At 47.9% G+C, this 23,656-nt stretch overlaps 1 protein-coding gene and 1 long non-coding RNA gene across 2 annotated transcripts; one reads left to right on the top strand and one right to left on the bottom strand.

Moving 5' to 3' along the window:
- The first annotated feature begins 5,007 nt into the window (after positions 1-5,007).
- Positions 5,008-7,106, top strand: LOC142841178 (uncharacterized). Its single transcript, XR_012909026.1, has 3 exons — positions 5,008-5,077; positions 5,694-5,875; positions 6,884-7,106. It is a non-coding gene; the product is annotated as an uncharacterized LOC142841178 (long non-coding RNA).
- Positions 7,107-15,606: 8,500 nt separating this feature from the next.
- On the bottom strand, positions 15,607-17,051 carry LOC142841185 (major allergen I polypeptide chain 1-like). The gene is made up of 3 exons (XM_075957970.1): positions 16,981-17,051; positions 16,567-16,754; positions 15,607-15,763 (listed from the first exon to the last, which is right to left on the bottom strand). The coding sequence occupies exons 1-3, from the start codon at positions 17,039-17,041 to the stop codon at positions 15,734-15,736; spliced, it is 279 nt and encodes a 92-aa protein (XP_075814085.1). The 5' UTR covers positions 17,042-17,051; the 3' UTR covers positions 15,607-15,733.
- Positions 17,052-23,656: the final 6,605 nt, after the last annotated feature.

Here is a 23,656-nt window from a genome sequence, read left to right on the forward strand (position 1 = left end):
AGCTGCTTCTGCTCCTGCTGGGACACATGGAGGGCAATGAAAGCTGCCCAATGCAGCAGCTGGAGAGTGCCCCTTCCTGCACCCATTTCTACCTTTGTGAGCAGAGGGATCCCAGACAGCAAACTGGGGACACACCTGCCTCAGCCTCCCACAAGCAGGGATTCCATGTGGAAAGGCCCACTTCGCCCCCTCACTTCTCTGGACTCTGCCAGTCCCCTGACCACTCTGTGCCTGGAAACTGGAAGTCATCATTACCCTGGCCTGTTTGTCACCTGGAGCATCTCTGTACCAGGTACGGCACCACGTCCCCATAAGCATGACCCCAGGGAGAACCCGGCCTCCAAATGCTCTGTTCTCATGTCTGATGTGCTCGCCCTTCACCTGGCTGGGAGAGTCGATGCTTCATTCCCCACACTGCATCCAAAGCCACCAAATCGGAGGGACAGCCTGCTATGGCGTCCACATGGCTAGGCCGCACTAAACCCCACCTTGCGCCCTGGTCGCAGTGTGGCAGGTGAGAGGCAGTGCATGGTGTGTGTAAAGCCTGTGCAGCCTCTGCTCTCCTGCTGTCTTCCGCCAGCCCCACCTCCCCCACCCCTCGCTGCCCTTCTGCTCTGCACCAGGAGCTCAGACAGGGCAAGGAAGGCACTGGGTGGATGTGGCTGCTCTGTCTTGGACTTTCAAGACTGCAGACCATGAACCAAGTTAACTTCTTTCCCATGTACCTATCCTGGGTGTTTTGTCATAGCAATGGAACATGGCTTATACACCTCAGTGCACCTGGTCCCTCATATCTAAAAGCACACCAAGCTCCCACCAGAGCACTGGGCTCTAAACACTGCCATCACTTCCCTAGGTCCCCTTGCATTGTCTGATTTTGGTGGCCCTTAGATGTCTAAGGGCTCAGGAGAGCAAGGCATGTGCCGTTCTATCCCAGGGACAGCACATAGGAGGTCTCCACAGATGCTGGGTAGATGGGTCGAAGGGCTAGTTCACTTCTCTCAAGTCTGTAAATAAGACCTTTCTTAAAAGATTAAACAAACACTATCTTCCCACATAGCCCAGGCTGACCTCAAACTGTGAATCCCCTGGTCCCACTTCCCTGTTCACATCATGTAAGTGCTTATGAAATTTGGCTGGTATTAACTTTTGGAAATAAAGTGTCTAAGTGTCTCTTAAGTCAGAACTAAGTAGTTTGTTGTCAAAGGCTCTTGGGTGTCACTTTGTCTCCATCAATGGTGACAGATGAAGTTCGCAAAAGACTCAGAGAGCCATGAGTCTTCTGACTTACTGGTTAGCCAAGCAAAACAGGATTTGCATGTGGTAACCATTTTGGAAAAGTGGACACACTTATGAGCTGTCCACTCTGTCCTGTGGTCCTTGCAGGTCCCGAGGGCTGCTCAGGCACGCACAATATGACCAGCTGAGGCCTTCTCACTCTTGGAAGTATTAGGAATGGAGACGTGGGCGGACTGTGGCTAAGATGTGTCTGCTGCTGGGTGACACCTGTAGCCCCCTGCTACCTGTCAGAGCTGGCATCAGGCTTTTTGTAGATCTCACAGAGGTTAAGACCCTTGACCCCACATGTCAGAGGACACAAGACATGTACACATTTCCCCAGTGATTGCAACTGCTTACTCGAACCATTAGTATTTTTTTACAAGATGTCTCTACTGTTTTCCTATCTCCTCATGTTCCTATTTGTATGCATGTTTCTGTGTGTGTGTGTGTGTGTGTGTGTGTGTACACACACATATGTTCATGTGTGTGTGTTGTTACCTGGTATGCTGGCTAGTTTTATGTCAACGTGACACAAGTTAAAGTCATCAGAAAGGCGGTAACCTCAATTAAGAAGAGCTCCAAGAACGGCCAAGGCTACATAGAGAAATCCTGTCTTGAAAAAAGTCAAAAACAAAAGAAAACAAAACAAAATGCTTCCATAAGTTTGGACTGCAGGCAAGCCTGTAAGGCATTTTCTCTCCCTTACACCTATGCAGACAGGGTTTCCCTGTGTGGTCCTGGTCATCTTGAAACTCAGCCTGTATACCACACTGGCCTCGAGCTCAAAGATAGAGCTTCCAAGTCCTGGGATTAAAGACAGGCACCACTACCACCTCCCAGGTATTTTCTTAATTAGTGATTAATGGGGGATGGACAGGCCATTGTGAGTGGGGCCATCCCTGAACCGGTGGCCCTGAGTTCTCTGAGAAATCAGGTTGAGCAAACCATGGGAAACAAACCAGTAAGCAGCTCCCCTTCAGGGCCTCTGCACCAGCTTAGCCTCCAGGCCTTGCTTGAGCTCCTGTCCTAAATTCCCCAATGATGAATAGCAATATAGAAGTATAAGCCAAAGAAATTGAAACACTTTCCTCTTTATTTTGCATTTGGTCATCATGGTTTATCACATAATAATAATTAACTAATTATTAATTAAATTACACTCATTAATTACATTACTGTTAATTAATAGGAACTGTTTTGGTCATGGTGTTATAGCACATTAATAATAATCTTTCTCTTTCTTTCTTTCTTTCTTTCTTTCTTTCTTTCTTTCTTTCTTTCTTTCTTCCTTGTTTATTTTCAAGACAGGGTTTCTGGATATAGTCCTGACGGTCCTGGAACTGGGTTTGTAGACCAGGCTGGCCAAAACCTCACAGAGATCCACCTTCCTCTGCATCCTGAGTGCTGGGATTAAAGGCATGCACCACCCTGACCAGCTGAGCAATAGTTATCTAACTAAGGCAGATGGTATACATATGAATATGCATATTTGCACATATACAAGTATTCACTCTTACACAGCAAGCACTTTCCTAACTGAGCGGTGCCCAGGCCATCTTGCTTCTGTCTTTGGAAACGTGAGCTTTCTCTGAAGGACTGAAGGAGATAATTCCCCTGCCCAGAGGAGAGGAGCATCTAGAAATAGTCATGATTTCTTCTGGAAGAACACTGTCTTTCATTCCTGTTTATCTGCTCATCCAACCATTCATGCCAGCATGGACTCATGTTTCTTTACAATTCTATTATAATCCAGTAGGGTGTTATTTAGTTATGGTTCAAATTGTTGGATATTGGCCATTAGAGGCTTGTTTAGTGTTCCTTGTCCCAGTTCTCAAAGACATTACTCACACAGAAAACAGAAGTGTGTTTGTGCTTCTCAGCATCTGTATATAAATGACCACAAGTGTCCTGGGTGTGTGTGTGTGTGTGTGTGTGTGTGTGTGTGTGTGTGTGTATGTTAGAGTACAATTGCATGAGTTAGTTCTCTTTTCCAACCATGTGGGTTCTGGATTTAAACCCAGGTCAGCAGGCTTAGCAGCAAGCACTTTAATCACTGAGCTATCTCAACTGCCTCCCACCCTACTGTTTGAGACAAGGTCTGTTATTGAACCTGGAGCTCCCATAGGATCAGTGGAGCCACCACACTCAGCTCTTTACAGCGTCCTGGGGATCTGAACTCACATCCTTAGGCATGCATAATGAGCACTTGTCCACTGAGCCATCTCCTTAGCCACTCCATTTTTGTGTGTGTGTAGGCAGTGGATTAACTTCAGGGCTTTGCACATGCTAAGAAACACTCTACTACTGTGTTAGTGAGCTAGTGGCAAAACCAATATAAGAAGCAGCTTTCTGCTTACAGTTTTCAGGGAAACAGTCCATGAAGTTGGGGCAGGCATGGTGCAGGAAATGGACATGCCTTATCACATCTATGTTGAAATAAGAGCTGTGGGCTGCGTCCCCGGCACCCAGCCGCCCACATGGCTAGCTCTAAGTTATGCCCTGAAATAATTACACGGAAACTGTATTCTTTTAAACACCGCTTGGCCCATTTCTATCTAGCCTCTTCTAGGCTAGCTCTCGCACCTGGATTAGCCCATTTCTAATAATCTGCTGTAGCCCATGAGCTGGCTTACCAGGAATGATCTTAACCTGCATCTGCCTGGGGTAGAAGAATCATGGCGACTCTCTGACTCAGCTTCTTTCTCCCAGCCTTCCGTTCTGTTTACTCCACCCACCTAAGTGTGGGCCTATCAAATGGGCCTAGCGGTTTCTTTATTGCTTAACCAATGAAATCAACAGATTGATATATGACACTCCCCCATCACATCTACAGTCAGGAAGTAGGGAGACATGAATGCCCAGCTCGCTTTCTCCTTTCCACTCAGTCTATTATTCCAGTCCACGCTGCCCACATAAAGCCATATATCAGTTAACTTAGCCTAAACACTACCAAACAGAGAGCTTTGTTTCCATGGTGATTGTGAGTCCAGTCAGGATGACCATCAGGATTACCCCTCGCACACAGTAAGCCTCCTGCCTCAGGAAATGATTAACACAAACCCAGCCAACAATGTCATTTGTGCCATAAACGTCATTCTGAGGGTGGTAGGTTGAATTGAACTTGAGAGAGTCCACACACACAGCACTGCCTGGAGACAGTAGAGCGCTCTAGTTTATACACAGCCAGTCCACAGTGGCCTGTGGACAATGGAGAGTTCATGGTACATGGATGAATCCCTCCCTCTACTGTGAGCTGCTGTAACCGCATTGACTCTACTGATTAGACCCCTTTGAGGCCTGCTTACTGGTGGGCGTGAGACAGACAAGAGCAGGGTGACAGGGATGAGCTCCCAGGGAAGGGAGGGGGAATTTGCAGCATGATGCAGTTGGTAGAACAAAATCCTCAAGCCTCTGAGGATCCACACATGACCAGGCAGATACAGTGTTCTGGGCAGTTGGCTGCCTACAGGGATAGAAACCTTCCTTGACCCCTGTGGTTTCTACCTCCGAGCTTGAGCAGGACATGCTTGGAGCCAGGAGAGGAAGCCCAGGTGACAACAGAGCCAGGACAACAGCGCATTTGGCTCAGCTCATGGCTGCTTACAAAGGTCAGCTCTAACCACCTTCTGCCAAAGGTACAGCTACTCTGTACAGAAATTGATCACACAGGATGTCTCCAGCCATTGGTTCTTCTGAGTGGGAGGGGCTGCTAAGCTCACTCCCCCATGCAAGTGGGAAGGGGATCCATAGGTGCCAGGTTCTTGCCCAAAGGCATTTGGAACTCCTGGAAAGCATGGTAAGGGTTGGGGTGGGGAAGGGAAGAGCAGGACTGGGCTTAGGGACACCGCAGTTTATAAGGTAGCAGGATCTGCTGTGAGAAGAGCATTTAGCACTCACTCTACACCATGAAGGGGACGCTGCTTCTGCTGGCCTTGCTGGTGACCGGGGAGCTGGGCTTCCAGACAAGTGAGAACGGGAACAGATGGCCTTTCTGACCCTTGCTCACTCCATCTCCTTCCTTATGGATCTGTTTGCAGATCTAGGGGTCCCTGGGAGGTCACTAGCCAGGAGTCCTGCAGAAGACCCTTGAAATATTCTCTTCAGGATTGTGACAGTTGGGATGGGCTGGATAGGGAGACGGCGGTGAGGTGGTGATGATAAACCCTTAGTTGCATGTACAGCTGCAACTGGGTCATGTGTGGGATTTATGAGCAGGCCAGGATGTTCATACATGCTCTTTCTGCTGGTAGAGTGTGTCTATGGAATCTGTGTGCTGTATCTGGAAGACAGCAGCCTTTGGGAGGGCAGGACTGTGTGGAAGGTCAGTTAGGACATTTATAGAAGTGGCAAGAAACCCTGAGCCTCCAATTCTGCCAGCCTAACTTCTGTTAATGGTGTCCTTCTGTTTGTAGCGGAAGCATGCATCCCTTTATTTGAAGTCTTAATTCCAATGGCCTTTGGAAACAAGGAAATAATGAATGCCGTCCTTACCAAGTTTGATGCTACTGACGGGGAGAGGAAGGGTTTTGAAAAGATCCAGGAATGCTACAATGAGGGAGGATTGAAAACCAAATTCCTGGATTCCACAGTTCTGGTAACTTCTTCCTTACCCTGATGCCCACATGCACCATATGGTGGAATTCTGTAAACAAATGATCCAAGCAGCCAGTCACGTGTGTCAGGAAATGGACATCAGAGCAAGGAAACCTTGCCCACCCTAGCACATGTCCATGCAGCATGCTGGTCCACATCCAGTCTGTCTATGCAAGGTCCTGCAGAGCGCTCCCCCACAATGGGTGACTACCGGGTTCTCACCACAGCAGGGCAGGGACACTCTCAGGAGAGTCCTTGGTGTGGATCTGCACAGGGAGGACACCCTCAGCTCTACTATACTCTAAGGTGCTTGAAACTTCTGTCTACTGGCAAGGGTCACCTTCTCTGGAGAGTCCCTTAATGCTACTCTCCTGTCTCAGATGGAGCCCTTCTTCCACTGGCTTCCCCAGAACCACAGCCAGAACCTCCCTCCATGGCTTAGAAACCACCACCATTCCCACCAGAGAGTGCTTGTGGCTTCTCACCCCAGCCACTCCTGGTCTGTCTTAGTGTCTTATTTAAGCACAACTGGATTACAGAGATGCATGTTTAGGATATTGCATCTCTCACTCTCCGTTTCCAAAGTACTTTTAGTTTGGGTGTCAGGTCCTGCAAAACCACAGTACTCTTCAAGAAGGAATTTCTTCCAGCACATTCACACAGGGACGAATTATTAACTCGGCCATATAGCCAATGTGCTGACAGATGTCCTGAGCTATGAGATATCATCAAAGCTGAAACTCAGCCATCTTGTCCCCTCTCCAGACCTAGCCCCCATCATGCTTTAGTGAACTTCTCCTTTCATCCCCACCTGGCTAGGGTGGCTTTTCAGACTCCTCCTGACAGCTGTGGAGGAGCTCAGCTCCCTGGGGCAGAGGCTGTTGCTGGAGCCCTGAATCACTGCAGGAAATTTTCTCCCTGTGCAGAAGGAGGGGACTAGGGAGCCCTGCTGGGGATCTGCTCCTTGCCTGTAACCACTTCTGCCCCTTTCTGTCTTTTTGTTTTCCAGCAAACCATTACCCTCAGCCCACAATGCAGGAAATACTATACCATAGATACCATAGAAAAAATTAAAGCGCTCCTTTCCAAATTTAACATCCCGGGAAAACGATGACTGATCTGAGAGCCACCTTACTGCCCTGTCCACTTTTCGTCCTGAAGTTGGAATCCAAACGCCTGACTGAAACTCCTTGTTCTGTTTTAATCTGATTCTAATAAACACCTGCAGCTCAGCTCTGGGTCCCATGTCTGTGTGTTGTGTAGGAGTCATGTAACATCTTTAGATACTGGAGTCAGCGAGAGAAATGACTTTTGTGGGCGCTCAGAGCAGAGCAACTACCTATGACTAGGCCAGTTGATCATGTGAAAGTCATTGTAGGCTTTTTGTTGCTATGTAGACCTGGGGTGGGGGCTTGAACTCAGAGATCCACCCAACTCTGCCTCCTAACTGGTAGGATGAAAGGCATTTGCTCCCAGAATGTCAGACTGACTGCAGCTTAGTGAGCCTGTAAGACAGAAGTTGTCTGAGGGTAGAAATAATGGGAGCAGCCACAGGCGTCACCAGGCTGTCAGGCTAGAAATGGGGTGCAGAGCATTCTCCTCAGATGTTGCCTCTGGGTTTATCACAGGTCAGCTGGCTCCTTATAGGTCAGTCCACAACAGTGCTGTGACTCAGATGACTTGGGTGTGCTCATCAGACTCTTGGTCTGCAAGAAAGGTCACCATTTGTCATACCCTGGTCTACATAGCAAGTTCCAGGACAGCCAGTGCTACATAGAGAGACCCTGCCTCAAAAACAAAAGTTAATAATAAACCAAAACCCCGAATGTTGAAAATTATTATTTCAGTAGAAGCTCAACTAAAGGAAAGAGAAATGTCTGAGAAGAAGGTTCAATGGGTAAAGTGCTTCTGTGCCATGAGTTCAAATAACCCAGCTAAGGCCAGACTTGGAAGCATATGTCCATAATTCCAGTGCTCTTGTTGAGAGATGAGAGGAGTTACGTGAATGCCCAGAAGCCACAGAGACCTGTTTTAGACAAGGTATGTGAGAAGTGACACCCGAGATTGTCCTTTGACCGCCATTAGCACACTGTGGCATGTGCATGTATGTTCTCTCTCATACACTCACACACAAAACATCCAGACAAGTAAGTGGAGAGGAATGGCAACACACACAAACAAAAAACATGACCATTAGTGATTAGGGAGATACAAAATGATAGCACAGCTAATGAGTGTGCAGATATTGGGAAGAGCAACTGAACAGAGCAATGTTGGTGAGCATGTGAGGGACTGAGTCATATGGACAGGACACAGATTGTCAGTGTGTAAGATAAACATGCAAGTAGCCTTTGACCAGAGGGCAGTGTGCATCAGTTTCCGTATGTGACAGCTTGAATGCTTCCTAAGGAAGGCTGGTCTGTCTTAGAAGACCACAGGGCCTCTCCAGGAACACAGCTCTCATGTGGAAACCAGCGACTCCTGCGTGCACAGACTGGCTTATTCTTTTAGCACCTAAGCCAGTGTTTTTCCAAACCAACACCTCAGGACCAGGCATGGCTACAATCTGAAACCTGTTGGGATTATTCAGAGCAGGAAACCCTAGAATGTTTACTCTGTCTGTGGAATCCCAATCAAAGAAAAAGATGAGGGCTCCTGATCAACACCTGCATCTCATGAGGCCGTGTGGCATTGCGTAGGCCCTGCTATGGGAACATGTAAGTACTATGTTCTCTCACTGCCGACCTTCCTGTGCTATCAGTCATGTCTCTAAGGCAAAGCCTCATGGGTAAAATGAGACACCCAGGCCTTTGATGCCTGGATGTTAACCCACCGGAGACACTAAGAGGGAAATGCTCATAGCAGCTTCACTTGGAACAGTTCAAACTCAAGGATATCTAATTGTCCCTTAACAGATGAACAAACTATGGAGAATGATGCAGGAGAAAGCTGTCTTAAATACATCAGTCAAGAACTCATGCCGGGTGGTGGTGGCGCATGCCTTTAATCCCAGCACTCGGGAGGCAGAGGCAGGCGGATATCTGTGAGTTCGAGGCCAGCCTGGTCTACAAGAGCTAGTTCCAGGACAGGAACCAAAAAAGCTACGGAGAAACACTGTCTCGAAAAATCTACAACAAAAAAAAAGAACTCATATTCTAATGGAGAAATCTTTATGGTCATACAGGAAACAAAGACACTTATTTTATTTCCGTGAACTTCCTAAAGAGGAAAACAAATCTACAGTAAAATCAGTCAGTGAACACTGGGATGGGCAGTTAGGAGAGGAGTGATTATAAAGGGGGAGAAGGGGCCGGAGAGATGGCTCAGTGGATAGGAGCACTGGCTGATCTTCCAGAAGGTCTGAGTTCAGTTACCAGAAACCACATGGTGACTCATAGCCATCTTTAATGGAATCTGATGCCCTCTTCTGGTATGCAGGTGTACATGCAGACAGAGTACTAATGTATTTTTAAAAATTAATTAATTAATTAAAAAATAAAACATGTGCTATAAAGTAAAAGGAAGGAACATTAGGAGCTATGAAGATGTTCATCATCGAGACTGCAGGATAAGTTCATAAAACTTATTTTATACTTTAACTACGCACAGCACAGGGCACATCAATCCAACCTGAAGTGAACTTTAATAAAAGAAATGGTTTAGTACAAACAGAATGGTTAAAAGCACAAAAATATGGATTCCCTCTCTACTGAAAAACAAGAAAGTTTGGGAAATGCACTATTGTCCTACCCTCTTTGGGAGAGAGGCCTACTTTGAAGGACACAGAACATCATGGGCAATAGAGATTGGCTTTGAGTCCCAGGTTACACACATGGACCGGCATCTCTTTATTTTCTCCTCATTCTGGCGCACATAGTCCAGGGAATCCAGCTCATTTGAATATCTGCTATTGATCTGAGTATCAAAAGAGAAACAACCAGGGAAGGCCTGAGATTGTGTGCACCCTCACCTCTCACAGCTACAGTAAACAGAACATTCTAGGAGCACATTTAGATGTTGATATTCTTGGATTTGCCGCCGTCCATGTTTATTAATCAAACCCAGAGTATGGATGTATTTGTGGCAGACTGTAATGGACTAACTCCTTACCTGCTATCCTCCAGGGATAACATATAAGGTTGTATAACCCAGGGTTCTCTAAACATTGAATAACCGGATTCACGCTGACTTCTAGATGTGGAATAGCTTCAGCCACAAGTACCAATAGTGATGTAACTGTGTAAAGGGCTTTGTCTGGATTAAAAGTGCAATGGAGCTATTGATGCTCTCACATACCTGTCACCCACAGCTCACGTCTCCAGTGTGGATATCCAGATGGCTGTCAGCTTGTGGTTGATGGATGTATCACGAAGGCTCCCTTCAGACTTATCTCTGCTATTATTCATTAAATTGGCTGAACACGTCACATGCTCTCTGAACCCCAAAGCCTTTCTTCAAAGTGAATTTTCTAGTACCAAAGAAGGGGGAGCCATTGGCTTACAGTTTCATTCAGTGTGTACTCGGTGTTTGAGGAGGCTGGATGTGGCGGTGAAGAGTTTCCCACTGGCACTGCACACATAATGTTTCTCCCAGTATGGATTCTCTGGTGTTGACCAAGCGTTTAGTTAAAGGCTGAAGACTTTCCCACACTCGCTACATTTTAAGGCCTTTCTCCAGTGTGAACTCTCTTACCCACGTTTAGGGGGGATCTTTGGCTAAAATATTGCCCACAATGAATGCACTCATATGGCTTTTCACCAGTGTGAGTTTTCAATGTAAAATAGGGTCAGAGCTTTGGTTGAAGATCTTGCCACACTTACAAGGTCTCTCTCCAGAGAGGATTCTCTGATGCCAAACAAGGGTGTTTCTATAGCCAAAGAATTTCTTACACGTCATACTAATTAAATTTCGACCTTATATGAATTTTCTGATGTTGGAGAAGATTACAACTTTGTTGGAAATCTTTTCCACATTCTCTGCATTCATGAGGACTTACTGTGCAGTGGATTTTATGATGCTCAACGAGTGTGCACTTTGTGCTAAAGGCTTTGCCACAGCCTGTACACTCATGAAGCCTTTGTTAGTGTTACTTCGCTGATGCTGACCAAGTCTGTGTTGGTAGGTGAAGGCTTTTCCACATTCTTTTTTTTTTTAATAATGCCTGGCTGCAGGTGTGGGTGTAGTTATGTGAACTGTGCAGTGTATGGCAAGGTCAGAATTCTGGCTAAAGCATTCTGCACAGTTATTGCATTCACCGGCACCTGCTACACTGTGTACCCGGCTCTGATCCACAATAAGGCCAGAGTGTTGGGTGAAGAACTTGCCACACTTGCTGAACTCACTGCCTTGTGCTGAAGAAGTAAGTATTGTCTGTGATAGGCCTCCCCACATCTGCTGCAGGAATATGGGCTGTCCCCAAGGTGGAACTGTTTATGCTGAACAAGGAATATCTTTGGGTGAAGGTTTTTCCACATTCATGACATGCAGAGAGCCTTTCTCCAGTGTGAGCTTTCTTATGCCTGACAAGATGGGACCGTCTGATGAACGTGTCTCACATCAGGGTACTTACATAGGGCCGTTCTGCAGTCTGGATACTCTGGTGCTCAGGAAACCCATTTTTGTGGCTGAATGTTTCCCGCATTCCCTGCATCCACAATGTCCACCTCCACTGAGAGGGCCCCCAGCATCCATAGTGTACAGGTAAGCTCCTCGGGTCTCATGGTGGAGAAGACCTGGGTTTCCCCTACCCTCTTCACATAGCTAAGGGATTTCTGCACTGGAGACTGTGTGGCTTTTACACAGGGATCCTTGTCCTTGTCGTCACTGAGACCTTTCCTTCCACTGTGCTGGTGTTGGGAGGTGTTTACACTGAAGGGGAATTGCCTTCCCCACGTCCACACGTATGCAGTTTGTGCCAGGAATGTAACCCTGCCGTTCAGCCTGAAGAACAAGACGTTTCATGACCATGCCACACATCCCACAAGGGTAGGTTTTCTGGAAGACTGAATCAGCGGTGGTGACCTTGACTTTTGATCCTCTTTGAAAATATGCCTCCTCAGTCTCCACTTGAAACCAGAAACCTGAAAATAGAAAATATCCAAGGAAATGGAAACCTCTCGTTAGGAAATGTCCCCACTTAAAATGCAGGTCTTACATTTCTAAGAATACATACATGACACTCTTTAATGGCTATCGGCAAAAGTTATCCAGAGAAAACTTTTGATGTATTGACCATGGTCATGTCACACACAGGGAGCTTCAGAGTAGGGCAAACAGTGATGGTAGGCATTTCTGGAAGGACAGGCATCCTCGGACTCACGTCTCTGCAGATGGCTTTCAACAAGGCTTTTCTGTTGGTGGGGTGTGAGCACTGATGAGATGCTAGGGTCCATCACACCCAGGAAATGGAACGGCAACCCAGAACAGGCCCAAAGAATACATAGGCATCCATACCACACTGAGTAGAATGTTCATTGTGAGAGAACACTGCAGACAAAGCCATGGAAAGGAACTGGCCTGAGAGGTTTGGTTCACCCAAGCCAAAACCTAGAGCTGGCTTGGAAAATCATCAAAGAGTAAAGAATTGGTGCTGGATGAATGAAATGAGTCATGGTTCCTGTCCTTGGTGAGAAACACTAATGCAGAGGGGAGGTTCCTGGTACCAAGCACAAGCCAGCCTTGACACACAACCACCCTCACTCTTTTCTTTCCAGAGCTAGTCCTCCTCCAGGGCTGTCTTGATAGACCTGGGGTCACATCTGCCCCTTCAGTCACCCAGGCTTGTTTCTCCAGCTAGACAATTATATGAATCCTGGAAGGCAGAGGTCCTATTCAGAGGATAATGAAGGTAAAGCAGACAGTACAGCCCAGGTGACCCTGCTCCTACAGAGCGTTAGACAGGAAACCAGCAATGAGAAGGCATCTTTAAAGGCTGGGGATACAGCTCAGCAGAGAACACTTGCCTAGCATGTACTGGAGAGAGAGAAGATGAGGGAGAGCCCATTGGTCTCCCAAATCAGGTAAGACAAGAGTGTCAGCAGGTGGGGAGTGGCAGATGCGGGCAGGAGGAACAGTTTCAGTCAGTGGTTCTGCCAGGGTGAAGGAAGGACTGCCTGGTGGATCTCTGGGTCTTTGAAGACTCCTATCCAGAGTAGCTGAATGAGATAAGCAAGTACTCAGCCCATTTGCCACCCATGGCACCTATGCAAGAAAGCCAAGAAGGAAGTAGGATTGACAGATGACCATGAGGAGCTGAGTAGCTCCTGGGAAAAAGGGAAAGAGCCCAGGCCAGGAGGTGGGGGGAGTGCGGAGAACTGACCCAGTCTGGCTGCAAGGCAAAGTTATCCCCTCTGTGTCTCATCCAGAAGCTTCCATTCCTCCTAGGAAAGTCCAGGGTCACCTCCTGAAAGCTCACACTGCCCTACTGTGGTGATGAGAGAAACTGCCTTAAACAGAACTCTCGGTTTATCCAACAACTGCAAAGCAGCTACCTATGCCTCTGTGACCATGCATACCCTCGCAGGAGAAGAGAAGGTGGGGCCAGAGCTGCCCTCTTTTTCTTCTCTCATTGGTCATCCTGTCTACTTCTACCTACATATAGGTCACCAAAATAGGGGTCTCCTGTCAGAAGTTCTGTTCTGAACTCTGGACATACACTCAATGCCTTCACACAGAGTTCCCTAGACCAGTTCAGAAATTAACACGCCCCAAATCTACTTGTTTTCTCTTTACTTCTCTTACTTTTTTCCCTTTTCTTCCCCCCTCCTTCCCCATCACCCTCTGTAGACAAGGCTGGTCTCATGTCTCAAATTCAGAAATTCGCATGTTTCTGCCTCACGAACTCTGGGATTAAAAGGTGTGCATCACCAGGGCAGGGCACAAACCTAACTCTTAACATTACTTTCAATAAATTATCCAGCCAACCTTTCCACTTCACCTGACAGCATTTCCTTCCTTCCATTGACTTAAGACTCTTTTTGTTTTTTAGGTATAAAGGGCTGGTGTTGGCTAGGTGATTAAGAGATTGGTTACTCTTTCAGGGGCTCCAGTTCGATACCCAGCACACACATGGCAGTTCACAAAAGTCCATTAACTTCAGATTCCTGGGACATAAGCCTTTTTCTGTTTTCCCGAGGCGCTCAACGTTACCTGCACAGACACATTCGAGCTAAACACACACACATACACAAATAATAGTCTCCAGCTCTCCATTGCACCAGCGCCCTCAGAATCAAAGTCCTTGGGCTCATCTGCTCAGTCTCCCATCTCTCCAGAATCGTATCTCCACGCCTCTCAACACGTGGATCTTGCTGTAGAGAAAACTTCTTGAGACTCCGTGACACTGGGTGACAGTCCGGGACTCCACCAACCAGGCTGTCCAGTCCGCATCAGCCTGGTGAGGCTGAAAAGACCTGGATAGGGGCTGTCTCTGACCCTAGATGAGCACAGGGCAGTCTGCAAGCTCCGCCCAGGGCCAAAGCACCATCCCTGGCCAAGTTAGTCAGGGCGGCCACCACCTGCAGACTTTGAGCTGAGCGAAGCCGCACTGGCTGGGACCCAGCGAAGTTCCGCTGGCCTGAGCTTTCCAGTACTGGTGTCATCTAGGCGGTGTATTCTCGAGTCTCCTTGAGTCTCTGAGTTACCTGACCTGAGGAGGCAGCACAAGCTCAGATTCTCAGATAGCCTAAACATATATCTGTAGGAGAGCAACGCAGGAAGTGTCGCCTAAGAAGCAACGTGCTGAGGCTTCTGGGTAATGTAGTATCCTAAGCCATGATCCACTTCATGGGAGGGAACACCCTAAAGTTGGAACATGGGTAAGCACAGACACTTGGCAGGCAGCCTTGCTGGTAGCCGGATGTCCTGGTCTAGCTCCTGCAACAAGGGACGTACCATGATTGCCGTGGAATGGACTGCAGCCAATCACAGAAGAGTAGAGAGTCCTTATTTCAGATATTATCCAATGCTACAAAATCAGATTACACAGGCAACCAGATTTGTCTGACCCAAGAATTGTGTTCACCTGATGATTTGGCATTAATAGTATTCCCTTATTTCTATTCAGATGTATGTGAACTGACTCTTTACAAAGTTAGTTGTGGGGCTGGGGAGATGGCTCAACAGGTAAAGGCACTTGTTCCCTACCCTGGCAGGAGAGCAATTTGACCTCTATATATACACACACAAATGCACACACAAATGCACACACACACACACACACACACACACACACACACACACACACACACTATTACTTATCCCCCTTCCCCAAACAAATATAATAACAAAGTAAGTCATGGTCCCAGAAGCCTGAGACAGCGCCCACATCCCAGCTGTGGTCAGGTTTTATAGATGGTTCCAGACGCCCAGAGGAGCATTTTAACTCACACACACAATACATACACAATTGGCCATTGACCCAAGCAGTGGGAAGAAGGAAGAGATTTTGCTGTCTGGAGCCTGTGTGATCCTCAGCAGACACTCGGCCTCTCTGTTCCATGTTCCTGGGGAGTTCATTCCAGGATGTCATGTATGTGCCCCATGGACCATGGCCCATGAGAGTGACAGACACTTTGGTGACTGTGGTCTCCTACATCCTCTACTGTGTTCTGCAGGGGCACTTTGGCAGCGCTGCAATTCAGCAGGGACAGTTCAAAGTCCCACTGGTTGTCCCTGTCATGTCCCAACCCACTCAATGCCCAACCTCAAAACCAAACAGTGCAGGCTCCCCTGTGAATTGCAAGGCTTTTATTGTTGGAACCCTGTGTTTAGACACCTGGAGGGTAGGGGTAGGGCTTGGCGCATCTATGCAGGTGAGCAGACAAGTGGGTTTCTGAGTTTTCTGGAAAAGATGGAATCATCAACAGAGAGGGTAAGCTTCTATTTTTGCCTGCAAAGAGAAAGGTGGCAAAGCATCAGAGGTGAGGGAGATCTCAGCAGTCACACACGGGACACCACTTGGGAGGGACCTCCACTCTGTGTGCAACAGCTCCTGGCTCTGAATTGGCCCTGGAAGTCTCCTCTCCATTCTGTCTCCTGCAAACCACAGCAGGGCGAGCCTTGTAAACAGCCTCCAATCCAGCCTATTGGGAAGAGCCACCTGCCCTCGGGACACCATGGGCACATGTTGGTCAGAATGGAGAAGTGGCTGGGGATGACGTGTCAGGACTCCAGGTGACCCTTCGGGTAGTTGCGGCCCCAAAATGATCTGATTGATTTCTGTCACATGATGACCTCAGAGGCATGCAGCTGGGGTGTTGACAACCCCACCAATTCTAGGGATAAGAGGGGGTTCAACTAGATTCTCCATTGAGTGACCCATGCCTGGATTCTGACCTCAGAGATCCAGGGGACAATAAAAATGATGAGTGTTTGGGGGTGCGGTGGTAGACTTGAAAAGTTCAGGACAAAAGATCCCATCTGGAGAAGGGGTACCAAGTACTGATTTTTCTGGACTCAGGAGGCTGGGCCAGAAGGCCTGATGGAGGCCAGGTGGTACTGTGGACGCAGGGATCCTGGGGGTCTGGTCTGCCTTGACTAGCTGAACAGCCAGTGTCCTTCCTGCCCCTTCCTCCTGACATCTTTCTTGACTCACAGAGGAGCTGCAGTGCTGGGGAGGAACACACATCCATCCCTAAGCTGTGGTGAGCAGGTGGGCACACAGGCTCTGATCCAGACACACAGAGAACTCACCAACACACTCTTTACATTTTCCTTGTCTTCCTCTGTCAGCTTGTTATCAACACACATCTTCAGATTTTCAGCATTTTTCAATACGGCAGACTCATTTCTGTACTGGCTCACGAATTCCACATAGTCAGGCACAGATGGGCCAAGAAATAGAGCAAGGTCCTCCTTCAAAGCTGGGCAAATGCCACAATCTGAAACACACAAAAAAAGGTGATTCTCTGTTGATAGCCTTGCATCAGAACACAGATGTCCTTCCTGGGGAGTGAGGCTGTGAGAGCCCTGTAGACCCTGCATCCCTGACACCCACACCATAGTACCCAGTTCCCCGAGGTCACCCACTCCCTGAAACCTTCTTCCACAACGTCACCCACATCCCTGTACCCACTTCACAGAGGTCACCCAAATCCTAGAACCCACTTCCCCCTGAGGTCAGGAGCAGGGCAGCCCCAAGCAACACGAGAGCACCAGTGAGCTTCATGGTAATGGTTGCAGGTGCTCCTACTCAACTTGGGCCCCATTTGTAACCGCCTGGGCATCTCAGGGAGTGGGGAGGGGCTGGATCTGAGCTCTCCAGGCCCCTCCCAGAACCCTGCTTGAACCTCCCTGAGGCTGTTAGGGGGAGATGTGTGTTTTGGCAAGAGAGTTAGATCCTGGTCAACAAAGGGCCCAGGTTCAGCCTGATCCCCTTCTTAGTGCTGTGCTTAAGGTCACATGCCATGTGAGGACCACGGAAGTGATGAGTAGGGAGAGGGCAAGATCCCTCCCATAGGCCTCCAGCGTGCGGTCTCTGTACCCTGTCACACCAAGGAACTCAACGTTTATTAAAAGCCTCCCTAGTAGTCAGTGTCTAGTGTAGACCAGACTGCTTATCACTTGGGGACCCTGCTCTGACTGTATCTGTCCTTGCCCCCATCTTTCACTTGCTTCACGGCTCCACTGAAGCTGACTCTAACCCTGATGTCTTCCTGCTGTTGGAGTCATACGCAAATCCATCTTTTTGTGGTTTGCTGTTTTGTTTTGATATAGGGTGTTTCTACACAAGCCCAGTTGTCCTGGAATTACTATCCAGACCAAGCTGGCCTTGAACTCATAGAGACTCACCTGACTCTTGAGCCAGCACGGCACATTCCGAATACTCCATAGATTTCTTAGAAAAACTGGAGGGCAACCTCAGCTGGTTGCCCCAGATTCTGAAGACACAGCCTCTATCTGACTGGTTCAGAGTGTCTAGCAGAGTTTTTCTATCACAGAACTCTAGATGGCCCTTCAACCATTTCTACCCGAGCCAGAGGGGCAGCATCTTTCCTTCCCCCACCGAGTGGCGCAGCAGAGGGCGCTGCTAAGAGGCAGGCTGTGGTAGGTTCCAGTGCCCTTATGGCATATGGAGAGGGGCAGCTCTGATCCATTCACTGGGCTGGGAGACATGCATGACTCTCTACCCTGGGACTGACATTGTAGGCCTCATGAGAGGATCTGTCTTTTTCCTGCACTACTTTCAGGAGTGTGGGCTGAACAGACAGTGACAGTGATGGAGAAGGAGGCAGTAGGCAGAGGAGCAAAGTCTGAGGCAGGAGAATGACAATTGAGTGGTCAGGAGGCAAGCAGCTTGATGTGTGCTAGCTGAAGCATTGGACAGGGACAGGGCAGGAAAAGGAAAGGTCACAGCAAGAGTGCAGGGAGCAGAGTCTGAGGAAGGATCAAAGGGGACAGATCCACAGGACAGAAACTTCAGGACCTGTTTGACAAAGAGGTCCAGGGAGCTGTGGCATCTTTAAGCACAACAGCCTCACAAGGACCAAGAGCTACAGCACTGCTGAGTGCCAAGGAGGTCTGACTTCCTACCCATGAGGCTTTTGGTTAAATGCTGGTGTGAGGCCTGTTCACTAGAGGGTTCCTCCTGCTGCTGCTCCCACCTGCCAGCTGCTTCTGCTCCTGCTGGGACACATGGAGGGCAATGAAAGCTGCACAGTCCAGAACCTGGAGAGTGCCCCTTCCTGCACCCATTTCCACCTTTGTGAGCAGAGGGATCCCGGACAGTTAACTCGGGACACACCTGCCTCAGCCTCCCACAAGCAAACGGGGATTCCATGTGGGAAGCACCAGTCTTCCCCTCATGTCTCTGGACTCTGCCAGTCCCCTGACCACTCTGTGCCTGGAAACCAGAACTCCATTACCCTGGCCTGTTTGTCATCCGGAACATCTCTGTACCAGGTACGGCACCATGTCCCCATAAGCATGACCCCAGGGAGAGCCCGGACGTCCATATGCTCAGCCCTCCTGTCTGATGTGCTCGCCCTTCACCTGGCTGGAAGAGTCGATGCTTCATTCCCCACACTGCATCCAAATCAGAGGACAGCCTGCTATGGCGTCCACATGGCTAGGCCGCACCAAACCCCACCTTGCGCCCTGGTCCCAGTGTGCAGGTGAGAGGCAGTGCATGGTGTGTGGCTGTAAAGCCTGTGCAGCCTCTGCTCTCCTGCTGTCTTCCGCCAGCCCCACCTCCCCCACCCCTCGCTGCCCTTCTGCTCTGCACCAGGAGCTCAGACAGGGCAAGGAAGGCACTGGGTGGATGTGGCTGCTCTGTCTTGGACTTTCAAGACTGCAGACCATGAACCAAGTCACCTTCTTTCCTGTGTATCTTTCCTGGGTTTTTTGTCATAGCAATGAAACATGGATTATACACCTCAGTGCACCTGGACCCCTCTTATCTTAGAACACACCAAGCTTACCAGAGCACCGGGCTCTAAACCCTGTCATCACTTCCCTAGGTCCCCTTGCATTGTCTGATTTTGGTGTCTCTTAGATGTATAAGGGCTCAGGAAAGCAAGGCATGTTCCACTCTCTCCCAGGGATACCACATAGGAGGTCTCCACAGGTGCTGGGTAGATAGGCTGAAAGACTAGTTCGTGTCCCTCAAGTCTGTAAACAAGATCTTTCTTAAAAGTTTAAACAAACAGTATCTTACATCATAGTCCAGGCTGAACTCAAACTGTGAATCCTCTGGCCCCACTTCCCTGTTCACATCATGTAAGTGCTTATGAAATTTGGCTGGTATTAATTTTTGAAAGTAAAGAGTCTAAGTGTCTCTTAAGTCAGAACTAAGTAGTTTGTTGTCAAAGGCTCTTGGCTGTTACTTTGTCTCAGTCAACGGTGACAGATGAAGTTTGCCAAAGACTCAGAGAGCCATGAGTCTTCTGACTTACTGGTTAGCCAAGCAAAACAGGATTTGCATGTGGTAACCATTTTGGAAAAGTGGACACACTTATGAGCTGTCCACTCTGTCCTGTGGTCCTTGCAGGTCCCGAGGGCTGCTCAGGCACGCACAATATGACCAGCTGAGGCCTTCTCACTCTTGGAAGTATTAGGAATGGAGACGAGGGCGGACTGTGGCTAAGATGTGTCTGCTGCTGGATGACACCTGTAGCCCCCTGCTACCTGTCAGAGCTGGCATCAGGCTTTTTGTAGATCTCACAGAGGTTAAGACCCTTGACCCCACATGTCAGAGGACACATGACTTATACACATTTACCCATTGACTTGAACTGGTCACTACAACCATTAAAATTCTCTTACCAGATATGTCTATTGTTTTCTCATGCCTCATATTTTGCTGTTTGTGTGCATGTGTGTGTCATGTGTGTGTATGTGCGTGCACACGCACATATGTTCACTTGTGTGAGTTGTTACCTGGTATGCTGGCTAGTTTTATGTCAACTTGACACAAGTTAAAGTCATCAGAAAGGCGGTAACCTCAATTAAGAAGAGCTCAAGGCCGGCCAAGGCTACATAGAGAAATCCTGTCTTGAAAAAGTCAAAAACAAAAGAAAACAAAACAAAATGCTTCCATAAGTTTGGACTGCAGGCAAGCCTGTAAGGCATTTTCTCTCCCTTACACCAAAGCAGACAGGGTTTCCCTGTGTGGTCCTGATCATCTTGAAACTCAGCCTGTATACCACACTGGCCTCGAGCTCAAAGATAGAGCTTCCAAGTCCTGGGATTAAAGACGGGCACCACTACCACCTCCCAGGCATTTTCTTAATCAGTGATTAATGGGTGATGGACAGGACATTGTGAGTGGGGCCATCCCTGAACCGGTGGCCCTGAGTTCTCTGAGAAATCAGGTTGAGCAAACCATGGGAAACAAACCAGTAAGCAGCTCCCCTTCAGGGCCTCTGCACCAGCTTAGCCTCCAGGCCTTGCTTGAGCTCCTGTCCTAAATTCCCCAATGATGAATAGCAATATAGAAGTATAAGCCAAAGAAATTGAAACACTTTCCTCTTTATTTTGCATTTGGTCATCATGGTTTATCACATAATAATAATTAACTAATTATTAATTAAATTACACTCATTAATTACATTACTGTTAATTAATAGGAACTGTTTTGGTCATGGTGTTTTAGCACATTAATAATAATCTTTCTCTTTCTTTCTTTCTTTCTTTCTTTCTTTCTTTCTTTCTTTCTTTCTTTTCTTTCTCTATTTTTAAGACAGGGTTTCTTGATATGGTCCTGACGGTCCTGGAACTGGGTTTGTAGACCAGGCTGGCCAAAACCTCACCGAGATCCACCTTCCTCTGCATCCTGAGTGCTGGGATTAAAGGCGTGCACCACCCTGACCAGCTGAGCAATAGTTATCTAACTAAGGCATATGGTATACATATGAATATGCACATTTGCACATATACAAGTATTCACTCTTACACAGCAAGCACTTTCCTAACTGAGCGGTGCCCAGGCCATCTTGCTTCTGTCTCTGGAAATGTGCTCACCCTGAAGGACTGAAGGAAGTAATTCCCCTGCCCAGAGGACAGGAACATCTAGAAATAGTCATGATTTCTTCTGGAAGAACACTGTCTTTCATTCTATTTATCTGCTCATCCAACCATTCATGCCAGCATGGACTCATGTTTCTTTACAATTCTATTATAATCCAGTAGGGTGTTACTTAGTTTGTGGTTCAAATTATTGGATATTGACCATTAGGAGCTCATTTAGGCTCCCTTGTGCCAGTTTACATGTGTGCGTTATTGTACTTGTGTGTGTTTCTTTGCTTCTATTCATGTGTATGTGTAAGGGCACAGGGTCATGGTTTGTGTGTGTGTATGAGTGTGTGTGTGTGTGTGTGTGTGTACATTAGAGGACAATTTGCAGGAGTTAGTTCACTTCTCCCACTATGTGGTTTCTGGATTTTAACCCAGTTCAGCAGACTTAGCAGCAAGCATCTTTAATCACTGAGCTATCTCAACTGCCTCCCACCCTACTGTTTGAGACGAGGTCTGTTATTGAACCTGGAGCTCCCATGGCATTGGTGGAGCTACCACACTCAGCTCTTTACAGCGTCCTGGGGATCTGAACTCACATCCTTAGGCTTGCATAATGAGCACTTGTCCACTGAGCCATCTCCTTAGCCACTCCATTTGTGTGTGTGGAGCAGTGGATTAACCTCAGAGCTTTGCATGTGCTAAGAAACACTCTACTCCTGTGTTAGTGAATTTGTGAGAAAACCCAGATAAGAAGCAGCTTTCTGCTTACAGTTTGCAGGGATACAGTCCATGATGATGGGGCAGGCATGTTGCAGGAACTGGACATGGTTTTTCACATCTACAGTCAGGAAGTAAAGAGACATGAATGCCCAGCTCGCTTTCTCCTTTCCACTCCGTCGATGGCCCTAGTTTTTGCTGCCCCTATAAAGTCAGACATAATTAACATAGCCTAAACACTCCCACAGAGAGAGCTTTGTTTCCATGTTATTTCTAAATCCAGTCATGATGACCATCAGGATTAGCGATCACACACAGTAAGCCTCCTGCCTCCAGGAATGATTAACACAGTGCCCAACCGACCATGTCATTTGTGCCGCAAACCTCTTTTTGAGGGTAGTAGGTTGAATTGAACTTGAGAGAGTCCACACACACAGCACTGCCTGGGGACAGTGGAGAGCTCTAGTTTATACACAGCCATTCCACAGTGGCCTGTGGGGCTGTGGACAATGGAGAATTCACGGTACAGAGATAAATCCCTACTCCACTGTGAGCTGCTGTGACCGCATTGACTCCACTGTTAAGACCTCTTTTGTAACATGAGGGCTGGCTTGTTGGGGTTTCTATCCTGCACAGTTCCCACAGCCAGTAAACCCCAAAGAAAATTACACAGAGAGTCTACATTAGGTTATAATCTGATTGGCCCATTGGCTCAGGCTTCTTATTAACTCTTGCAACATATATTAACCCATTATTCTTACCTATGTTAGCCACATGGCTTAGAACCTTTTTCAGCGGGGCAGGTCGCATCCTGCTTTTTTGGTGGTCTGGGCAGGAGTGAGGGAAAAGCTTCCTTCTTCCTAGAATACTCCTGTTCTCATTGTTCCACCTCTACTTCTTGTCTGGTTTTCCCGCCTATACTTCCTGCCTGGTTATCGGCCAATCAGCGTTTATTTAAAATATAATTGACAGAATATAGAACTGCCCTGCACCACTCTTTGAGGCCTGCTTACTGATGGGGGTGAGACAGACATGGGCAGGACAGGGATGAGCTCCCTGGTGGGGAGGGAATTTGCAGCATGATACAGTTGGTAGAACAAAATCACCAGCCCCTGAGGATCCACTCATGACCAAACACACTGGGACTACCCTGGCTGAGAATAACTAGAAGATGTAGATGGTGCCCCCATGTTCTCAGAGGTCTAGTCCAAAGGTTGCAGCCGCTAAGATGTCAAGTGTCCCCAGTATGGCCCCTCAGATACAAACACTTCTGCTCAGATCTTGAACTCAGGCAGATGCAGTGTTCTGGGCAGTTGGCTGCCTACAGTGACAGAAACCTTCCTTGACCCCTGTGGATTCCACTCCAAGCTTGAGCAGGACATGCTTGGAGCCAGGAGAGGAAGCCCAGGTGACAGCTGCGGTAGGACAACACTGCATTTGGCTCAGCATGTGACTGCTTACAAACGTCAGCTCTAACCATCTTCTGCCAAAGGTACAGCCACTTCTGTACAGAAAGTGAGCACACAGGATGTCTCCAGCCATTGGGTCTTCTGAGTGGGAGGGGCTCCTAAGCTCACTACCCCAAGCAAGTGGAAAAGGGATCCATAGGTGC

This window comes from Microtus pennsylvanicus, chromosome 1 (genome assembly GCF_037038515.1).
Source record: "Microtus pennsylvanicus isolate mMicPen1 chromosome 1, mMicPen1.hap1, whole genome shotgun sequence".
Lineage (NCBI taxonomy): Eukaryota > Metazoa > Chordata > Mammalia > Rodentia > Cricetidae > Microtus > Microtus pennsylvanicus.